The 21662-nt window shown below is 41.2% G+C and overlaps 1 protein-coding gene across 1 annotated transcript in view; it reads left to right on the top strand.

The window, feature by feature from the left end:
* GOLGA4 (golgin A4) overlaps window positions 1-21662 on the top strand; it is a 157912-nt gene that overhangs the window by 16200 nt on the left and 120050 nt on the right. The window contains exon 3 of the mRNA XM_040353284.1: window positions 3634-3726. Within this exon, the coding sequence (XP_040209218.1) occupies window positions 3634-3726 (93 nt within the window). The remainder of the gene's footprint in view (window positions 1-3633; window positions 3727-21662) is intronic.

The raw sequence follows: 21662 nt of genomic DNA, 5'->3' as shown, positions 1-21662 counted from the left end.
ATCAGCAGTCCATCTAAAAGAATCTCAGAATCTGCTAGCAGACCTTCTAAGCAGAAGTGTGGTGGAGGCAGAATGGAGTCTGAACCAGGAGATTTTCACGATGATCTCCAAGGAGTGGGGGCAACCTCAAGTAGTCCTTTTTGCCAGCCAGCCAGCAAAATTTAAAGGTTCAGATTTTTTTCTCCCTCCGCAGAGGGGATGAGGCTGTAGGCATAGACACCCATGGCATTACCAGCTGTGTTACGCCTTTTCCCCCTTTTTACTAATCCCATTAGTCCTAAGAAAATTCGGGGAAGAAAATACCAAGGCCTTGGTTCGCGACACTCCTAAACTTGGCCGCAAAACCTCCATGGAAACTACCATACAGGAAGAACCTACTAACACAGGGACCCGTGATCCATCCAGAAGCAGACCAGTTAAACCTAACTGCTTGGCTTCTGAGGAAGACCTCCTAAAAGCCAAAGGACTGTCCGATAAAGTAGTAAAGACCCTACTCTCTAGTAGAAAGGAGGTAACTCGGGCCATTTACCAGAAAGTGTGGAAGAAGTTCAACTCTTGGTGTACTTCCAAAAGCCTTATAGTCAAGAGTGTTGTATCAGTATTGGAATTTCTCCATGAAGGAATTGAGAAAGGACTGGCAGCCAGCACCCTGAAAACCCAGGTGGCGGCTCTATCTGTTTACTTTGAAAAATCTCTGTCCAGAGAAGCTTTAATTTCTAGATTTTTAGGGCACTTGCATGGAATAGGCCTATAGCCCTCAAAGTTTTTCCCAGTTGAGACTTTTGTCTTTTGTTTTGCAGGATCACAGGAGTTCCGTTTGAACCCTTACAAGATGCATCCTTAAAAAATGTAGTTCTCCAAAAAAATGTTTTAGTTGCCTTTACATCGGCAAGACGAGTCAGTGAGCTCCAGGCTCTGGCAATTGAAGAACCTTTTTAGATCGGATTATGCTTCAAACGGATCCAGCCTTCCTACTGAAAGTGTCTTCAACTTTCCATCGGTCACAAGAAATAATCCTACCCACTTTCTCCTTGGTTCCTACCAATGCAGGAGACGAAGCTTTCCATACACTGGATGTGAGAAGATGCCTGCTACAGTTTCTTTTAGTCACCAAAAAGTTCAGGAAGTCAAACGCTCTTTGTATTACTGAGGCCAAAGTGATTACTGAGGCCAAAAGAGAAATACTTCCCTCAGGTATTGCTGCTGACTCTACGAGGTCAACTGCAGTTTCCTGGGCCGAAAGGGCTGGTGCTGGGCCTGATCAGATTTGCAAGGCTGCCACTTGGTCCACCTACTCAACATTTCTCCGAAATTATAGGTTGGACTTGCTGTCTGCCGCAGATCAAGCTTTTGGCAGGAAGGTTCTGCAGGCAGTAGTCCCACCCTAGGGTAAGTTACTCGGTTATCCTCTCCAAGGTTGTCCTGAAAGGCGATTTGAGAAAGACTTAGTCAGACTTACCGGTGACGGTATTTCTAAGAGCCTTTAAGGACAACCGCTATTTCCCTTCCTAATATATCTTGGAAGTATTGGTTAAATGTCTATCATGGTTGTTGTGGTTCTTCTGTGCTTTGTTTTCCAGTTTGTCGGAGACCACACAATAACTGAGGCCATGGTGGAAGAGGAGGAATTTAAAGGCTGCATGTGTTTCCTGTAAAAAAAAAAGGCGGAGCTGCGCTCTCTTCAAGGTTGTCCTGAAAGGCTCTTAAAAATACCGTCACCGGTAAGTCTAACTAAGTCTTTCCATTGTAATGGTGCCTCTCTGTATGATTTTACCATTCAAACACATCTAATAGTTTAAGCAAACAAGATTTGAGGTCTAAAGGAAGTGACACTTGAAATATTCTGTTCAGGGTATCCACCACCCCCCTCCAATAAAGGTGCGGTTTGGGGCACCTCCACAATAGATGGATCAAATCACTGTGGTCCCGCCTACACCTAGTGCACATTGGCATAGGTAGCAGCCCCATAATGTGTAATCTGTGAGGGGTATAGTGCACCCTCAAAAGAATATAGAGCTGTGTCAATCTTTGGGTCACATTCAAGGAGCAAGTGGTCACAACCTGCAGAGCTTCCTCCCATTGATCCCTATCTGGTTGACAAACGTCAGCAGCAAATGATGTTGGTGGATGCCAGCAAGGATAATGGTTGCATACAGACCTATAGAGCTATTAGTGAATGACAGCAGCAAACCAATGATTTTGTGCATAACCAGGCACTAAGGACTTTTTAATACAATGACAGTCCCATTCATAATGGTTTCCGATGAAAACCGGGCAGCCCACCATGTACAGCAATCCATTTTATCAAGAAATGCAAAGCGATGTTCATAGTAGGTAGAAAATGATCACAGATGGCAAAGTATGTCTATAGGTAGACAAATACTTATCTGAATTTAACAGAATGACCAAAAGTGCTTCCATCATATATGGAAAGTCAACAGATCAAACACCAATAAGGGGAGAGGTAGTTTGAAGGTAGTAACATGGTAAATCCACTATGGTAGTGTGGTAAAGGTGTCCAAGAGGTTTTAAAAACATCCCTAATTTACTTTTCAACTAACTATCTTGGCTTATATTATACTTATACTTATAAGTCTAACAATTTGCCAACCACCCTATATCAGATTTACTGCTACAGGGCTGCCGTTCTGTGCAGAATCGCATATATATATATATATATATATATATATATATATATATATATAATATAGATTCTGCACATCCAGGTAGGGGGTGTGCATGTGCCACCGGCGCGCCGCTTCTGCTTTAATTAGTCACAGCAGAAGCAGATTAGTGGGTGCCTGCTATGGAGGACCGCTGCCACCTGCTCATTGGTGAGGAGACAGACTGCTCAGAGCTCTGCCTATGTTAACAAGGCAGAGCTCCATCCTGTCAGCCAGGATGTGCATTTTTTCCCCTCTGCAATGCAGAGGATAAAATCCATCACATCCCTTAGTAGAAGCAGCACTGGTGTCACTGGTTCCCACAAAGTGTTAGTGTCAGATTGTCTGTCGCAGTCAAGCTATAAGTCGCTGATCACTGCTGTTACTAGTATAAAAATTCCAGTATATATCCCATAGTTTGTAGAAGCTATAACTTTTGCGCAAACCACTCCGTATACACTTATTTGGATTTTTCTTTTCCTAAAATATGTAGCAGAACACATATTGGCCTAAATTTTATGAAAATTTTTAAAAAAATTATTTATTGGATATGCTTTATAGCAGTAAGCAAAAAAATAAGTTTGTTTATTTCAATTTTTTCAAAATTGTTGGTCTTTTTTTGTTTATAGCACGAAAAATAAAATACCCAGTGGTGATCAAATACCACCAAAAGAAAGCTCTATTTGTGGGAATAAAAATATATAAATGTAATTTTATGTACAGTGTTGCATGACCGCACAATTGTCAGTTAAAGTATCTCAGTTCTGTATGGCAAACAATGGCCTGGTCATGGGATAAATCTTCTGGACGTCAAGTAGATAATATTACCAGTTTACTTTTATTCTATAATGCTATATTATTTTTGCTTTAAATCCAGGAAGAACCAACATTTTACTGTTAGAATATGAGTATATGGGGTCCATAAGTGGAAAATTGAGACTGCTTACTAAAAGATCTTTTTGTGTATTAGGGTAATCCAAGATCAGCGTCATCGGGAAACAGGAGTCGCACTTCTTCAATGACAGATCAGCAGGATGAGAGTACAGCAACTCCTGACAAAGAGGTTGGTAATCTGTTCTTAGCATGTCAGTCTGTTTTCAAATCAGTCATTACAGGATTGCAGACAGTAGGAGGATTTGTTGTCCTATGATTAATATTCACCTTTACATAAATCAGTAGATCACATATCAGTATTTGGAAAATACATGTTGCCTGGTTTCCAGATGCTTCACTACTTTTCTAGACTGAGTTAGGAGTTCTTACTGCTTTGGAGTTTTACTTCTTCCACAGATCAGTGTTTGAATAAGTCAGAAATGGGAAGTTAGCTTCTGTGTATTTCTCAGTACAGATTTCCTTTAAAAAGTACCTTTTCCTATCATGGATATAAAACAAATGTTTTCAAGCAGCTTTAATGTAGGTAAAAGGTCACTGTCATATGTTATTAGAAACTGCAAAGAGGTTATATCAGGTCTCCTGAGGCCAGGTGACAAATGCACACCGTTGGAGTCAGGAGTGCACCGCTAAGGTAGTGGACCCTAAGGCTGACTGCTGTGGATGATACTCTGGGTGGTTAAGGAAGGCAGGTCCACTGGAGCACCAACACGGATCCCACAGGGAGCTAGAGCATAAGTTTCCCCAGGGTGCGGAACCTAAGAGCCAGCAGATGTTCACCAGAGCTTCTAGTGGTGAGGATGGACTGCAGCTGGCTTCAGGTCGTGGCCCCCAGGGTCTCCCAGCTCACGCTCACAGTAGGTTACAGTAGATAGAGAGGAAGCAGCAGCCCAGGTAAAGAGATAAGCCAAAGGTCGGAGCGACTAACAGACAAGGATAAACATGGAACACGCCAAAGGTCAGGGTCGCAGGCAGGGATAGTCGAGAACAAGCCATGATCGGTAACTGGAAGCAGACGTAGAAGACAAAGCAAGCTGCACACAAAAGCTAAACACACATTATTGATCAGCAGGGCTGGCTTGCAGTGCACAGGTTAATATAGAGTTCTCTGATAGGGGCTGGGGTGGAGCCATGCTTTAAGGAGAGATTACCTAAGCAGCCAGGTGAGAGTGGCTGGCCTCCAAAAGTGAACATATGGAGGGGAGGTAAGCTGACAGACAAACATTACTGCATATCCATGACGGGTTACTGTTTTCAGTCAGATAATTCTTTTCTGCTAGTCTTGTAGTGAACAGCACAAATCGGAGCCTAGGTAAGTATGATTTTTTTTTTTTTTTTCATTCCCATGTTTACCATAACATGTATGTACACCCAAGAACAAAAATGTATAGTATTGCAGCTGTATTGGTTATCATTTTTCACTTTTTTTTTGACCGGTTAATCCTGCCATCTGCATACTTTCTGTCCTAGGGGGACAACTGCACTGAGCAGTGTTGTCACCCTAGGACAGGGAGTGTGTTAGGACTGCATATCTCCCCCTCTTTTCTCTAGAGAGGGGTGTTTTGTAGTCAACTGAGAACAGCCCAGAAGCAGAGAGTACTGAAATGTGCCATCTCACAGGATTTCTGGATGAACAGTTATTTTATTTATTTTTTTTGCACTTGTGGAACAGATACAATAAAATAATTTTAATGGTATATTTAACGGACTGAAATTGAGAAAATATGAGAAGTGTATTGGTTATATAAAAATGTAAGTTGATAATTTTTCATATGTACTGTATATCTGAAAAACATATTGGCAGGGCAGAGAAATGTGCATGGACAATGTTCAGCTGTTAGGCGGGCTGGATTTTTTTCATCACACATTTTCTTTTGTCAATAGAGATGAACATAGCTAGGCTCATCATAATGATCGATAAACTAAGAAGCACTTAAATCGGATGTGCCATGGGGAAAAAATATTAAAAGCCAGCAGCTCCAAATACTGCAGCTGCTGACTTTTAATATTAGGACACTTACCTGTCCTGGAGTCCAGCGCTGATCGCAGCAGAGCACGAGCGATCGCTCGTCTCTCTGCTGCTCCCCCCCGCCATCCACGCTGAGGGAACCAGGAAGTGAAGCGCTGCGGCTTCACTGCCCGGTTCCCTACGGCGCATGCGCGAGACGCGCTGCGCCCGCCGATTGGCTCACACGCTGTGTGCTGGGAGCCGAGTGTTCCCAGCACACAACGAGCGACAGACGGGAAGTCAGAAAAACCCGTCTTTAACCCGTAGCGTGTGGCCGGAAGTGGGTGCAAATACCTGTCTTTAGACAGGTATCTGCACCCCCCTCCCCCTGAAAGGTGTCAAATGTGACACCGGAGGGGGGGCGGGTTCCGATCAGCGGGACTCCACTTTAGGGTGGAGAACCGCTTTAATAGCGTTTTTGTAAATTTGGTGAAAAGAAGCTCATCCAAGGGTCAGTTTTATGTGTTCGTAAACAGATACAGTTGTACATGGTCCCCTATACTGCTGGGGTATGGCTGTATATCCGATTTGTACCTATAAATAAAATGTGTAGTTACTGAAACTCTACAGTATATAGTTTCTTGTTAATTCCAAAACAAGATGCTCCTTTTCAGAAATGCAGTGTCCTTCATAATTCTTGGATTATCAAAGCCTGTAGCTGTAAGGGAAAAATAAATAAATTTAACATTGTTATATTTCCTTTGTAAAATAGTAATCTACCCATCCTACATGTATAGAAGAAGAGAAAGGCAGGCATTATTCGAAGTTCATTTTGTGAAAACACCAAGACTGATCAACCTCCATAAATACAGTGGATGAGTGAGCGTAGCCACCCAGGAACAGGAAGTGTATTATATGCAGGATTGCCAGAATAAAATAAATAAAAAACCCACAAATTCAGTCTCATTGTTGAACTAGTATTCTATAATATATCAAATTTTTCATGTTGGGTTTGGATACACTTTAAAAGAAGAGAACTAGAGGAGTTAGGGCCACTGTTAGTTTTTTTTCTGCTGTTGTTGACCCTGTTGGATACATTTTCTCTTGCTTCGTTCGTTGCAGCCACCAGGACAAAAAGTGGGCATAAATATTTCTAATGAGAAATTAAAGTACAGTGTAACTAGATTGGAGCCCCTGTCAAATGTTGTATTTTTTCTGTGGTCACAGCATTTGGAAAGTGAGGCAGACTCCCAGTGTGGAGCAAAAGTATGTGTAAAAAAGGTGCTTTAAACTGCGCTCTAAGGACACATAATTACAAAACTCCATATGATTCACTACATTCCTGTGTTTCTGTAAAAAAAATCTTTTTTTTTGTACAATTGCAAAACATGCATACTGTATATATGATGGATACATTCACATGTGTCCTTCTATAAGGAGGGTACTGAAACATCGTTACCTTGGCATGTTTCTAAGAGTGATATCCAGAGGAAAGTTTTGGGGCAATTTACTGTATACTGTACAAGACTTGAAATATAATTAGAACAGTATTAACTATTGAAGTTTTTTTTTTTCTTTTTTTTTTAATCTATTACTGAAAAACTCTGCATCAGATAAGACTTTAAAGATATTTTTTTTACCAAGCTAATCCAAGAAACCTGTGGAATATGGTGACCCACCAAACATTCATCAATAATAATGGAAACCTAGAGAGGGTATAAAATGATATGCCACGAAACAAGATTGAGGGACATCTGTACACACACTACTGTCACCTCTTTCCCATGAAAATGTTAATGCCTGTACAGATAAGGAGTTGTTACTTCACCCTGACCTTTGCATGCTTAGATACACTAAAGGTAACTAATATTTTTAGAAATATGTCAGCAATGGCAGATCTGGTACTTCTCTATGTACAGCTTTTATTTAATAGTCTTGCTAGCATTAAAGTGTGTCTGAGATAAATAAAAACATTTAGTACATTTACATTCCTAGTGATCTGTCTGTGTAGAAATGCTGCAAGTACAGAAAAATCCCTTTTGATCCTACTGAAATCTAAATTTCTGTTTTGAGTTGATCGCTCTGTTGTACTGAAGTTCCAAGCAGAGTTATCAGCCTTGCCAGGTTCTCTGATGCTGGACTACAGAACAACTTCCCAGTATGTTCGAGATGCAGAGTGGATGAGGTGTTCTGTAGTCCAGCCTCTGGTAAAGGCTGATAACATTACTTAAGATTTCAGTGCAGCAAAAGCACTGTGTTGTCAGCTCAAACATGAATTTAGGCTGGCTCCTTTTGCAGGTATAACCACAGTGAGGAAAAAGGTATTTGATCCCCTGCTGATTTTGTAGGTTTGCCCGCTGACAAAGAAATGATCAGTCTATAATTTTAATGGTTGGTTTATTTTAACAGTGAGGGACAGAATAACAAAAAAAAAATCAGCCCGAGTGCTTTCACACTGGAGCGGTGCGCTGGCAAGACGCTCAAAAAAGTCTTTAAGGCGTTGTAAGAGTGGTGTATAGCAAAATACCTACATGTATTTTTTGGGGATTTTATGTGGTAGACTGACACAGTGGCACATATTTGTGAAGTGAAAGAAAAATGATAAATGGTTTAAATTTTTTTTTTTTTTTTTTTTTTTACAAACAAATATCTAAAGTGTGGCGTGCATTTGTATTCAGCCTCTTTACTCTGATACCCCTAATTATAATCCAGTGTAACCAATTGCTTTCAGAAGTCATCTAATTAGTAAGTAGAGTCCACCTGTGTGTAATTTAATCTCAGTATAACTACAGCTGTTCTGTGAAGTCCTCAGATGTTTGTTAGAGAACCTTTGCGAGCAAACCGCATCATGAAGGCCAGACAGGTCAGGGATAAAGTTGTGAAGAAGTTTTAAAGCAGGGTAAGGTAATAAAAAAAAAAAAAAATAGCCCAAGCTTTGAACATCTCATGGCACACTGTTCAATCCATCATTCGAAAATGGAAAGAATATGGCACAACTGAAAACCTACCAAGACCTGCCTGCCCAACTAAACTGACAGGCCGGACAAAGAGAGCATTAATCGGAGAAGCAGCCAAGAGGCCCATGGTAACTCTGGAGGAGCTGCAGAGATCCACAGCTCAGGTGTGAGAATCTGTCCACAGGACAATTATTAGTCGGGCACTCCACAAATCTGGCCTTTATGGAAGAGTGGCAAGAAGACATCCTTGTTGAAAGAAAGCCATAAGAAGCCTTTTTGCAGTTTACGAGAAGCCATGTGGGGGACACAGCAAACATGTGGAAGAAGGTGCTCTGGTCAGATGAGGCCAAAATGTATCTTTTTGGCCTAAAAGCAAAATGCTGAACACACAATTCCCACCGTGAAACATGGGGGATGTTTTTCTTCAGCAGGTACAGAGAAGTTGGTCAGAGTTGATGGGAAAATGGATGGAGACAAATACAGGGCAATCTTAGAAGAAACCCTGTTAGTCTGCAAAAGACAGAGGTCTAGACCTAAATCCAATTGTAAATTTCTATTCACTAACGCTCTCCATCCAATCTAACTGAGCTTGAGCTATTTTGCAAAGAAGAATGGAAAAAAATGTCACTCTCTAGATGTGTAAAGCTGGTAGAGACATCCCCAAAAGACTTGCCGCTGTAATTGCAGCGAAAGGTGGTTCTACAAAGTATTAACTCTGGGGGTGGGGGGTGGGGGGGATGTTGGGTGGCTGAATACAAATGCACGCCACACTTTTCAGGTATTTTTTTTCTAAAAAACTTTGAAAACCATTTGTTATTTTTCTTCCAATTCTACAGCTACAACTACAGCTGTTCAGGGGCTCTGGGCTTCAGCAAAATGGCAGCCACTAAAATAAAAAAAATTGTCAAATTAAACTCAGGGTTTCCCCTTTTTAAAAAGCCATTTGGCCAAATGCTTAATATATGAACATGTTTAACTCTCTAGCTATTCTCTGTCCTATATCAACACCAATGATCCATTGACACCTAAGCATGTGTTTGTGCTTTAATTTTTATTGGCTAACGCAACCTATGAACTTTGGGTCATTAATGAGCCTCAGTGCCAAAAAAGTCATACCAGTATACAGAGCACCACCATGCATTTACATCTGTATGTAGTGGTGTACAGATGTGTTTCTGTACGTGCATTATTTATATGTGCATTGGTGTGCCATTTAGAAATAATTTGGGTGCAGACATGTTAATGTGTGCATTGGTGTGAAAAAACCCTTAAAGAAGTATTGCCAAAGCTTGTACTTCTCCTGTGAATCACAGGAGTGCAGTTCGTTCTGCACTTCTGTGATCCGTTTTCAGCAGACAGCTGGCTGAAGCCCGCAGTTGGCTGACATCACAGAGCCGGTCCAGGCTCAGGCAAGATCGCGACCATATGGTTGGAATCTGCCCACATGCCTGGACCGGTGTTCTGTCGAAGTGCCCGCTATTGAATAGTGCCCAGGACTAACTGCGCATGCGCCCTATGTAACAGCTCAAGAGATGAGTTTATGATCAGCTGTTGTGTCAGCTAGACAGCGCCTGTGCACAATAGGCTAAAGTGAAAAGTGCTTTTGCGCTAAAATGGATCCTAAATGAGTGAATCCACCAAAAATATATAGTGCAGCAAAACCTAATTATGTTTACATGACATAAAACAGGAATATAAATAAATGGTGATTCTGCGCAACATATCACACTAATGGAATAGTGATATCACATACACAAGATAAATGTAAGAGCTGACAAATAATCAGCATATAGTATTAAATGCAAAGAGAATAGTGAGTCCAAATATAAATATATATATACTCAAATAGTGAATAGTGAGTCCAAAATATATAATACTCATAAGGCGAATGTGCAAAAATATATAAAGAATATTGTGCAAAAAAAACGGAATGGAAGTTCAATCCCAATAGTAAACACAAATCAGCTGTCAGGGCAGATATTCTGAATGCACTGGATGAAGGTGAGCACCAGCTCTATGGTGTGAGTGCACGGCCGTGCGATAGAAGATAAACCAGATCCCTGGCTGAGCTCCCGGGACTCTTACCTCTCAGCCCTCCTAAATGGGCATTGATGTACAGGTCACTCGCAGCCTTCTATGGGTGGTCCCTGATGTTTCCTCTCTTGATCTGATGGATCCTTCCTTAATTGGGACAGATGCTCCTCGAAACCAGATGGATGATGTGGGTTATAAGAGAGAGAGAGAGGGGACTCCCATAGTGAGGTAACGTTTGGTGCAGGTAAAATATGTTTATTGAGGAAAAACCTGCACTTGCATTAAAAGAAAAATAAAAGTGCAACGAGGAAACAAACAAGCGGCGTTTGAATCGCCAGCTTACGTCACTCCGGGTGTACGTCCTCCAATTCCTACGCGTTACGACACCACGTGTCTTCGTCTGGGGAATCTTTTTTTTCCCCAGACGAAGACACGTGGTGTCGTAACGCGTCCATCTGGTTTCGAGGAGCATCTGTCCCAATTAAGGAAGGATCCATCAGATCAAGAGAGGAAACATCAGGGACCACCCATAGAAGGCTGGACTCACTATTCACTATTTGAGTATATATATATTTATATTTGGACTCACTATTCTCTTTGCATTTAATACTATATGCTGATTATTTGTCAGCTCTTACATTTATCTTGTTTATGTGATATCACTATTCCATTAGTGTGATATGTTGCGCAGAATCACCATTTATTTATATTGTGCACAATAGGCGACTGAAGACATTTTTTGAGTCGGATTGTGCTGACGAGGCACATTCATTTAGGTGGGGGGCAGATTTTTAACGATGGCCAAAGAAATCTGCAAAACAAATTTTTATCTGCTATAGAAAAAGCCTCCCTTCAGTTGAGTAAATGCGTCCAGGAAGAATAGCAGAGATTTGTTTTGCAGATTCCTTTAACCCTCGTTAAAAATTCCACCCCATCTTTGCAGCACTACCCATCATTGAAAAATCTGCCCACTTTATGTAAAAATTCACCTCTCGCCTACATGAATGTCCTTTGTCAGCGCGAGGCACAATCTGACTTAAAAATGTCTTTAGTTGCCTATTGTGTGCAGGGCGCCGTCTAGCCGTCTGATCGTAAACTCAGCTGTTGTGCTGTTAAGTAGGGAGCATGCGCAGTTCGTCCCGGGCACTATTCGATAGCGGGCACTTCACGATAGAACACCGGCACCCGGCTCTGCCTCTCGGTGAGCTGTTATGAGCCTGAGCCGGCCACACTTACCCCCACAGCTCAGCGCTTTAATGAGCATAGGGGGGCAGAGCAGAGAGCTGTGCTCAGGAAGATTTGAGAACTGACCGATTGGTGGTGTTTGATCGCTCGGTTCTCTGTGTTGAAGCCGACAAGGGACAGATGTAAATATGAATCTGCAAAAATACAAAAGACCCATAGATCTCTTATTAAATGTGTTTTTGTAATATTTTCACTTCCAAGAATTTGGTTATTATTGCATATGTCATTTGTCCTGATTCCTGAACTTCAGTAGATCTGCATTGCAGTGATGTGCTTTTCCACATTATTTTGGGGGGCCCTATTCCACAACTGGTAAATCTGTGTTATTCATTGAAGCTTAACAACATTCATCAAATCTCTTGCCAGCATATGCTTCACTGCTTGCTTCAGTGACCCAGAACAATTATACAAATTTACTACTGCATATTTGCTCTGGGTCAGTAATTAGTTGGGCTGTTACTGAAGGATGAGAATGGCAGATCAGGATCCCTACACGTTTTAGAACAAGTCTGCAGTAGCAGTTCAAATATTTCTGCCCTCAGGGGTCCCTTGTAAGAGCCAAGGCAGAGAATCACATGTACAGTAGGATGGAAATATGGAGGTTTCTCAGACATGGAAGGTAACATTGGCATTTTGTTACTTTTTTTGCCTTTGGAAACCAATTTTAGTTTCTTCTACCGAGAAAAGGTGTTATTTAAATAAGAAATGTTGAGCTTTTAATGTCATAATATACTTCTACATTAGCCAGAAAACCAATGTGTGCACTACTTTTATTTCGTTTTACTTTGTTACAAGAAAATTGACTGCACTGACTTCTGGATTAATCCAAAAACTATTAAGAGACAAAAATTCCACTACCACTCCAGGCAGGTCCTGCTTGGTTGTAATCTTCCTCTCAGGAACCGAGGGTGCTGGCAATGCACATGCCAATTAAGAACAAAAGATAATTAGGACAGCCGCACTCTAATCCAATGTAGCTTTATTGTAAAAAACTGGAAACAGGCACTACAAGTCACAGCAACGAAACTGAGTAAACACTAAGTTAGTGTGAAATGCGTCGGCTGTCCTAGGTTTCGTTACTGTGACTGTAGTGCCTGTTTCCATTTTTTTTTTTACAATAAAGCTACGTTGGATTGTAGTGCGGCTGTCCTAATTCTATTTTGTTCTTTTCTGGATTAATCCAACAGAAATTTAAATTGAAGCACCATACCAAATTAAAATATTTAAAAGTGAAGCACCATAAGAGGTCCAGATGCAACCTTATTCCAATAAAAGTCAGGGGGATAATCCAAAAAGTATCCAACATGTTTCTGGGTCCAAAAACACCCACCTTCATTGGAGCTTTATTATTAACACTATGAATGAACTAGAAGTAAACTGAATCTTTTAAGTGTTTGTTAACCCCCCCCCCCCAAAAAAAAAAATACAGATCCTGTATGTGCTTGTGCTATGAAATCTGCCCCTCCCTAAGCTGTAAAAAAAAAAAAAACTGTCTTTTTGCCACTTTCTGTGTCCCCCTCTCTATGATTACCACAAAATCCAGGGCTGCTGACCACCACGGCCTGTGTACGTCCCTCCATCTGCTCTGCTCTCATCTCTCCCCCTCACCCCCTGCCTGTCAGCTCTGTGTTTTGTGTCTGGGCCCCTCTATTATAGCCTTGCATACCACACTGTATTAGTCTTATAAAAACAAGGCTTGTAAATACCTTTTTAGAGCAGTCTTCAGGCCGGTCACGTGACTCTCAGCCCGTTTACAGGGCTAATGTGGGAGGGGCTGAGCGGTCATGTAGCCACCCCAGCTGACATCAGAGGGAGATCTCTGCCCGTCCTGCAGAAGCGATTCATGGGAGCTGTACAGCGGCTGCGAGTCACTCGGCCAGCCTGAAGACGGCTTTAAATCGAAATATTTACAAGCTTTTATAAACACAAAAAAAAAGACTTGCACAGTGTTTTATGCCAAGCTCTAATAGAGGGGCTGGCATAGACTTATTTGGCCGAACACTAACTTTAATGCCTGGGCTTGTAATCGCACAGGAAAAGTAAAGGTCCAATACTTTTCTTGTCTATTCACATTGTTGTCGGTAAAACCCTGATGAAGGGGTGCTCTTGGACCTCCGAAATGCGTTGAAAACATTTTGGAATTCCAACCCCCTGACTTTTGTTGTATCTGGATCTTTTAGCAGTGGTGTGGCACTTCAATTTCAGTTCTTTGTTACATTACACTACAAGCCAAGAAGACCATGGAAATCCTCTGCGTTTTAAAAGCTGTCTGCCTAGGAACCAAATTTTACATTCGCATCAATACTTTAAGATTAGCAATACCTGTGAGATAACCCTATGGGTCCAGCGCTATTTTTCCACTTAACTTAAAGGATCACTAAAGGAAAAAATTTGTTTGGCTAAATAGCTTGCTTTACCTTTAGCAGTCTTGTCCTCATTGTCCGTTTTTGCTTTGAAGTAGCTGCAATGCTTTGCTGAACTCCTCACTTCCTGGTTGTCTGGCTCCATAGTAAAAATCTCATGGGAGCTTCTCACTGTGGTCAAAGTCCTGCTCGTCCCCGTTCTCTGAACTACAGCACTGCGTGTGAACGTGTACTAGAGAATTGAAGGGGTGTGAGCATTGTGTGGCTAAGACCATAGTACCGCCTCCCTTTGAATAACTTTCGTTTCTTCTGTCTGTCTGCTGCTGCTGTGTCTGGCTAGCTGGCTGTGTGGGTGGGTGGGTGGGTCGAATAATTGTAATATTCATCGTTGGGAGGTATAGTGGGCGGGCTATTCAAATTTTTGAACAGAGTGCGCGTCCCGTTTTTTTGTAACTGCGCATGCTCGATTCGCAAAGCATACTGGGAAATGTAGTTCCCGCAATGACGGCAACGTCGCTCTCACGAACGAGCGGCTAGGATCAGGAAGTAAAAGACTGAAACAAAACCAGCTAGACGCAGGTAAGAGATGGGATTGAATTGAATGACTTTTCACTAATTTTTAAAAAAAATCAATAAACTATTATGAGTTTAGAGGATACCGCAGGTCATTTTAGCTAATACATTTTTTTTGTTTAGTGATCCTTTAACAGTTCTGGTTTAATCCAGAAGTCAGTGCAGTTAATCCCCTTTAAAGTGGAGGTTCACACAAAAAGTGAACCTCCGCTTTTTGGATCACTCCCCCCGCCCCCGGTGTCACATTTGGCACCTTTCACTGCTTGATTCCCTCACCGAGGATGGTGGCGGGGCAGCTGAGGACAGAGCGATTGCTCAGCCTCGGCTGCTGACATTGCGGGTGCACTGGACAGGTGAGTGTCAATTTTTTAAAAGTCAGCAGCTGCCGTATTTGTAGCTGCTGGCTTTAAAAAAAAAAAAATCGGCGGAACCTCCGCTTTAATGCCCCTGAAACACTCTCATTGGACTTTGTGCAGATAGGTGCATTTATTATTATTATATTATATTTCTAGCAAATTTCCCAAATGAATGTATAATGAATGCAGAAAGGGACAATAGCAAAATCTTCACAGTAATGCAGCTGGTAAAAAGTGATGGGGAAACGCGGAGAGCAAGAAAAACCTGAAAGAAGATCAAATCCCATGCACTCTAAACTATGTGTGGGTATGTGTATGAATATTCAGGGTGTCCCAAAAATCTGTTACATGATTGAGATGGTTGTACTGGGCTGATTCTGATACACTACCAAAGGGATGTATATTATGACTTCTAATAACTTGATGCCTATGGATCCAGACTTTTGGGACCCCTGTATACCCTGTACTTGTTCATACATACATGTGCACAGTATATATTATACATTTTTTCCTTTTTTATTCTGTTTCTTTATATATTTGAATACATTAATTCATGGATGTTTGTGAACATGTGCCCAGGGAAAATTAATTGTACAGTTTCTAAACAAGAGCAGACCGTATAGGTATCTTTTTTTTTTTTTTACTATGATTTTTCTACATGCTTTTGTAACTGATTTTTCTACATGCTTGTTTTGTGGTGAAATGTGAAATCCTTCATTAACTTGGAAGCATATTGTTAAATGCACATTCCATTGTTTGTTGCTGTCTGATGATGATGATTTATCTCATTCCATTGCATTGAATGTCAGCTTCTGGCCGGGATGATAGCAGAGCCTGCTTTACTCTCTGAGTACACTATTTTTGCTTTGGACCATACCAAATGGTCTAAGCCACAGAGTGACAGTATGGTGAGTCCTGCCTTTCCTTTCAGCAGTGCCTGAAGTGTACTTACTCTAGAATTGCTTCTAGACCCCTCTAGTAGTAATTCAGTGCCTCCTGTATTAGTAACCAGCACTAATCGTATTGTTACTGTGTGCTTTTTATGTGGAGTTTCCTTAATTTTTTTCTTGTAACCTATTACTTCTGTTAATGTGCGAATGCTTCTAACATTTCCTTGACAAGTCTTTGCACAGTCCTAATTCTCAGTGCTTCTGAATCAATAATACACAGCTACTTGTCTTTAGGAAAGGCAAACACTAGTCTTTGTTTATGAGCTATGGAAAGAGAAGCCTAAACACAGTCAATTTACTAATTTATAAGGCCTTGATCGTTCTTATAGGCGACGGGAGGGTACATCCCCTCCCGCCGCCATCCGGTGCTTCTCCGGGCTCTTGTGTGCCATCGGAGACCCGGAGAAACGATCTGCCGTCACCAGTCATCTCTATGATCGTCGGAAGCCCGGGCGCGATGTTATGACGTCACGCCCGGGTACCCGAATGTAAACAAAGCAGCAACCGCGGCTGAAAGCATGAGATCCGTGAATTTTATTTCACAATCTCATGCTTTCCAGCCTGGAGGAGAGATGTGGTGTCTTATTGACCCCGCATCTCTCCATAAAGAGTACCTGTCACAAACCATTCCTATTACAAGGGATGTTTACATTCCTTGTAATAGGAATAAAAGTGATCAAAAAAAAATGTAAAAAAAAGTGTACAAATAAATTAAGTATTAAGTCCCTTTATCCCGAAAGAAGACATAGCAGTCGTGGTGGGTACAATTATCAACTCCAGACTCGACTATGCAAATGCCCTCTACCTCGGACTCACAAAATACCAATTCCCTAGTCTGCAAGTCGTTCCAAATACGGCCGCTCGACTCGTGACTGGGAAAAAAACATGGGAATCAATCTCACCTTCACTGAGATCCCTTCATTGGTTGCCAGTAAAAGACAGAATCACTTTTAAGGCACTCTGTCTGACACATAGGTGTGTTCAAGGAAATGCCCCCCAATATCTATGCAAAAAATTAAAATGTCACAACCCCAATCGCGTTCTGCGATCCACCAGCCAAAATCTACTCCAGATACCCAAAGCCAGATACAAGTCCAAAGGAGAACGAAGATTTGGAATCAAAGGACCTAGACTATGGAACGCTCTACCAACGAGCATTCGGTTGGAGGTGAATCACCTGGCCTTCAGAAAAAAAATCAAAACCCATCTTTTCTGAGGGCAAAAGTACAGTAGGGAAAGGATACTAAGCGCCCAGAGGCGATTCAGTTTGCATGTGTTGCGCTATATAAGTTTCTCACTCACTCAAAATAAAAAATAAAATAATAAAAAAACTTTTTTTAAATGCCCCTATCCCCGGTAGCTCGCGCTCAGAAGTCCCATCCACATATGTAAACGCCGTTCAAACCACACATGTGAGGTATCGCCGCGTGCGTTAAAGCGCCAGCAACAATTCTAGCACTAGACCTCCTCTGTAACTCTAAACTGGTAACCTGTTAAAAAAAAAATAAGCGATGCCTATGGAGATTTTTAAGTACTGAAGTTTGGCGCCATTCCATGAGTGCGCAATTTTAAAGCGTGTCATGTTAGGTATTTATTTACTCGGCGTAACTTCTTCTTTCACATTATACAAAGAAATTGGGCTAACGTTACTGTTTTGTTTTTTAATTCATGAAACTATTGCGCAAATACCGTGCAAGATAAAAAGTTGCAATGACTGCCATTTTATTCCCTAGGGTGTCAGCTAAAAAAACATATATAGTGTTTGGGGGTTCTGAGTAATTTTCTAGCAAAAAATTATGATTTTTGCATGTAGGAGAGGAGTGCCAGAATAGGCCCAGTATGGAAGTGGTTAAAGTGGAACTTCAGTCATTTTTTTTAACTTACCATCTATTAAATCCTCTGCCCTTTAACTTTGGATAGTAAAACATTATTTTTTCTACCAATAAATACCTTATACAGCCCACTTCCTGTTTCTTGTCTGGTAATACGCCTATGGTTATGAAATCATGCATCTCTCTCTTTCTTTCTTTCTTTCTTTCTTTCTTCCTTTCTTCCTTTCTTCCTTTCTTCCTTTCTTCCTTTCTTCCTTTCTTCCTTTCTTCCTTCCTTTCTTTCCTTTCTTCCCTCCCTCTCTTTCCTTTCTTCCTTCCCTCTCCCTCTCTCCTCTCGCCTTCCTTCCTTCCCTCTCCCTCTCTCCTCTCGCCTTCCTTCCTTCCCTCTCCCTCTCTCCTCTCGCCTTCCTTCCTTCCCTCTCCCTCTCTCCTTCCTTCCTTCCCTCTCCCTCTCTCCTCTCGCCTTCCTCCCCCCTCCCTCTCTCCTCTCGCTTTCCTTCCCTCCTCCTCTCCTTCCCTCCCCTCTCTCCTCTCCTTCCCTCCCCTCTCTCCTCCCCCCCCTCCTCCCTAACTTCCCCTAACTTCCCCTTTTCTCCCCCCCCCCCCCCTGATATGGCATAACACAACATGCTCCTGTGAGTCAGGGCGAACTGTATGACATGCCATGGGCTCACATGAACTTGGCGGACATTTGGTGTCATTTAAAGGGGTTGTAAAGGTAAAAGAAAAAAAAAAAACCCTAAATAGCTTCCTTTACCTTAGTGTAGTCCTCCTTCACTTACCTCATCCTTTGATTTTGCTTTTAAATGTCCTTATTTCTTCTGAGAAATCCTCACTTCCTGTTCTTATGCCTGTAACTCCACACAGTAATGCAAGGCTTTCTCCCTGGTGTGGAATGTAGTGCTTGCCTCCTCCCTTAAGGGGGGAGGGGGCGAACAGGAGTGTCAGGACGCCCACTAACACACGGCTCTTTTCTCTATCTGCAACATAGAGTGTCCTGACTCTCCTGCTCGCCCCCTCCCCCTCAAGGGAGGGGGCGAGCACAAAACTCCACACCAGGGAGAAAGCCTCACATTACTGTGTGGAGTTACAGGCAGAAGAACAAGAAGTGAGGATTCTCAGAAGAAATAAGGACATTTTAAAAGCAAAATCGAATGATGAGGTAAGTGAAGGAGGACTGCACTCAGGTAAAGGAAGCTATTTGGGGAAGAAAAAAAAAATAACCTTTACAACCCCTTTAACTTAGTATGCCACAGCTCTGGATCGTAGAGCAGTGAGCCTGATTGCAGACAGTGCTGGATATAGGGAGAGTTTTGCAGTTAAAGCTGCTTAAAGGAGAATTCCAGCCATAGTTTGTTTGGCTGGGCTTCTCATATGGATCACAGGAATGCAGTTTGTTTTGCACTCTGTGACCCGTTTTCACCAGAGAGTGCCCAATTTCAGCAGAGAGTGGCCTGAAGTCCCCGGCGCTTCTCTGTGCCGAAGCGCCAGGGGACAGATTCAGCGGACAGATGCTGCATTCACAGAGGTAAGTATACAACTGAAAATAAAATAATAAATCCCATACTTCTCTTTTAATTACAGCAGGGCAATAATTTAAAAAGAAAAACAATTTTGGTGTAAAAAAAAGTTATAAAGGTAAACATTTGCATTTTTTTTTTTTTTACCTTAATTAATAATAGGCTATAAGGTGAACTAGGGAAAAAAATGTTCGTTCCCACACTTGTGAACCAAAAAAAAAAAAAAAAATCTTATGGTGCAGGTTTTGCTTCTAACTTTTTATTTCTATTCATTTTTTTTTTTAAAGTGGAGGTTCACCCTAAAAAAAATTCTAACAATACATTGAGAAGACCGATTACACTGCTGGTATGCTGTTTTTTTTTTTTTTTTTTCGTACATACCTCGTTATCGCCGTTTCATCCCTCGGCTTCCGGGTATGATTCTTACCGAGCTGGTGCTCAGGTAAGTATTATGCATAGAATGCATAACGGTAAAAAACCTTCACTTTAAGATCTTAACCAAGGAAAATTTCATATATAAATTTTGGCATGGCGAAGTTGGCCCTGTAAGGATAAATGCAATTTAGAAATTTGTTACCGCAATAGGGGCCTTGATTGAAGGCCAATTACCTGCCTTCTGTTGTGGTGAGAACTGTAAAATTTGAGAATTTTCTTCACATTCTATTCTGATACCTATCGCTACAAGCAGATTTAAATGGGGTATTCTCTGCAGCAGGGACACAGAAATCCTAAATAAATAAGTTTACATATAAGTTGGGTAAACTCTTTAAAGTTTGAGTTCATGGGGTGTGTGGGACACTTGTTACTGACACTAAAAAAGAATGACTAGGTTGGGGTTGTTTGCGCTAAAAACCAACATGCTTATAAAATATGTAACTCATTTAAAGTGTGCAGCTCTATAAAAAGTAGAATATCATTTTAAATTTCCTGCTAATACATACTGTATATAAACTAATATAAAGTGAAATAGATCAGAGAAAATTACAGTGCAGCCACAATCCTCCCCAGGTGGAAACACTCGCCTTGAATGGTGGACTATGATACTGTAAAAGGTTATACTTTTGGCCCATACACACAATCCGAAATTAAAGAAGTAAAAAGCAGTAAAAAAAGAAATAAATTGAATGGGTTACTAAAGTCACAAATTCTCGTACGACAGAGAAAAAATAAAAAAATAAAATCGGAAGTGATGTCATGTGTTGTAGTGCCTTTGTATTGTATTTTTGGACAACTGTACTGGCTAAACGAAAATCATACGATCTGGTATCGTATGAGGAAAATTTTCGTGCTTGTCCGGTCGGATAATATCGGATGAATTTGTCGTGATTGGCTCTCGAAAGCTCTATAGTATACTAACAATCTGATTATCGTACGATTCTTCCTCGGACGACGGTTTTCGTACGATATTCATATCGTGTGTACGGGCATTAGGCGTCTTTATACTGTGATCAGCATCCTAACACACACACAGATTGTAGCATTCAGTCACTGGAAGTCAGACTGGTGCAGACAGATTTTGTAATGCCGCGTACACACCATCACTTTATGTGATGAAAAAAAACGACATTTTTAAAAACGTCAATTTAAATGACCGCGTGTGGGGGGAAAACGTTGTTTTATGTCTTGTTTTTTAAAACGTAATTTTTTGTTTCACAAAAATTGACCGTGTGTAGCAAAAAAACGACGTTTTTAAACCCGCGCTTGCCCAGAAGCTAGTTATGAAGCGAGCTTCAATGGAAAAAAGTGGTGAACGTAACCTCACTTTGCTAGAGCATTGTGAAAAAAAACGATGGTGTGTAGGCAACTTCATCTTTGAAAATTGAAGTTTCAAAAACGTTGTTTTTTACTTCACAGAAAATTTCGTTTTTTTTATCACATAAAGTGATGGTGTGTGCGGCATTAGAGTGTCTTGCATGCGTTCATGCTGTGCCACTTTTAGAATGCATGTGAGGTACATGAGCAAAATCTGTTTGTGCCAGTTTCTCTCTTTGTATGCCAAGAGAGTTGATGTTAATTAGCTCCATTTTCCTAAGCATATGAACTGTTCTGTCAGTATTTTATTTGGAATTGGGCGTGTTAATTGCACCACAATGTAAAAGTGTTGCATTTTAGAAGTACCTGAATTTGGTGCACGAGTTGCTGTCAGAAGCAAAATGTTTCATTAATATAGTGCAATACTTTAACAAGAGGGATTAGTGCCTGAAAAGTTGTAGAGTTATCTGCCATTATCCCTTAAAGAGGAAGTAAACCCACTAAAAAAAAAAAAAAAAAACACCACCTACAAGACAAAGGCATAATGAGCTAGTATAATACTCACCTCAGATCGTAGC

Source organism: Rana temporaria, chromosome 5, assembly GCF_905171775.1.
Source record: "Rana temporaria chromosome 5, aRanTem1.1, whole genome shotgun sequence".
NCBI lineage: Eukaryota > Metazoa > Chordata > Amphibia > Anura > Ranidae > Rana > Rana temporaria.
Note: the sequence above shows the minus strand (reverse complement) of the source record. Positions and strands in the feature narration are given on the sequence as shown.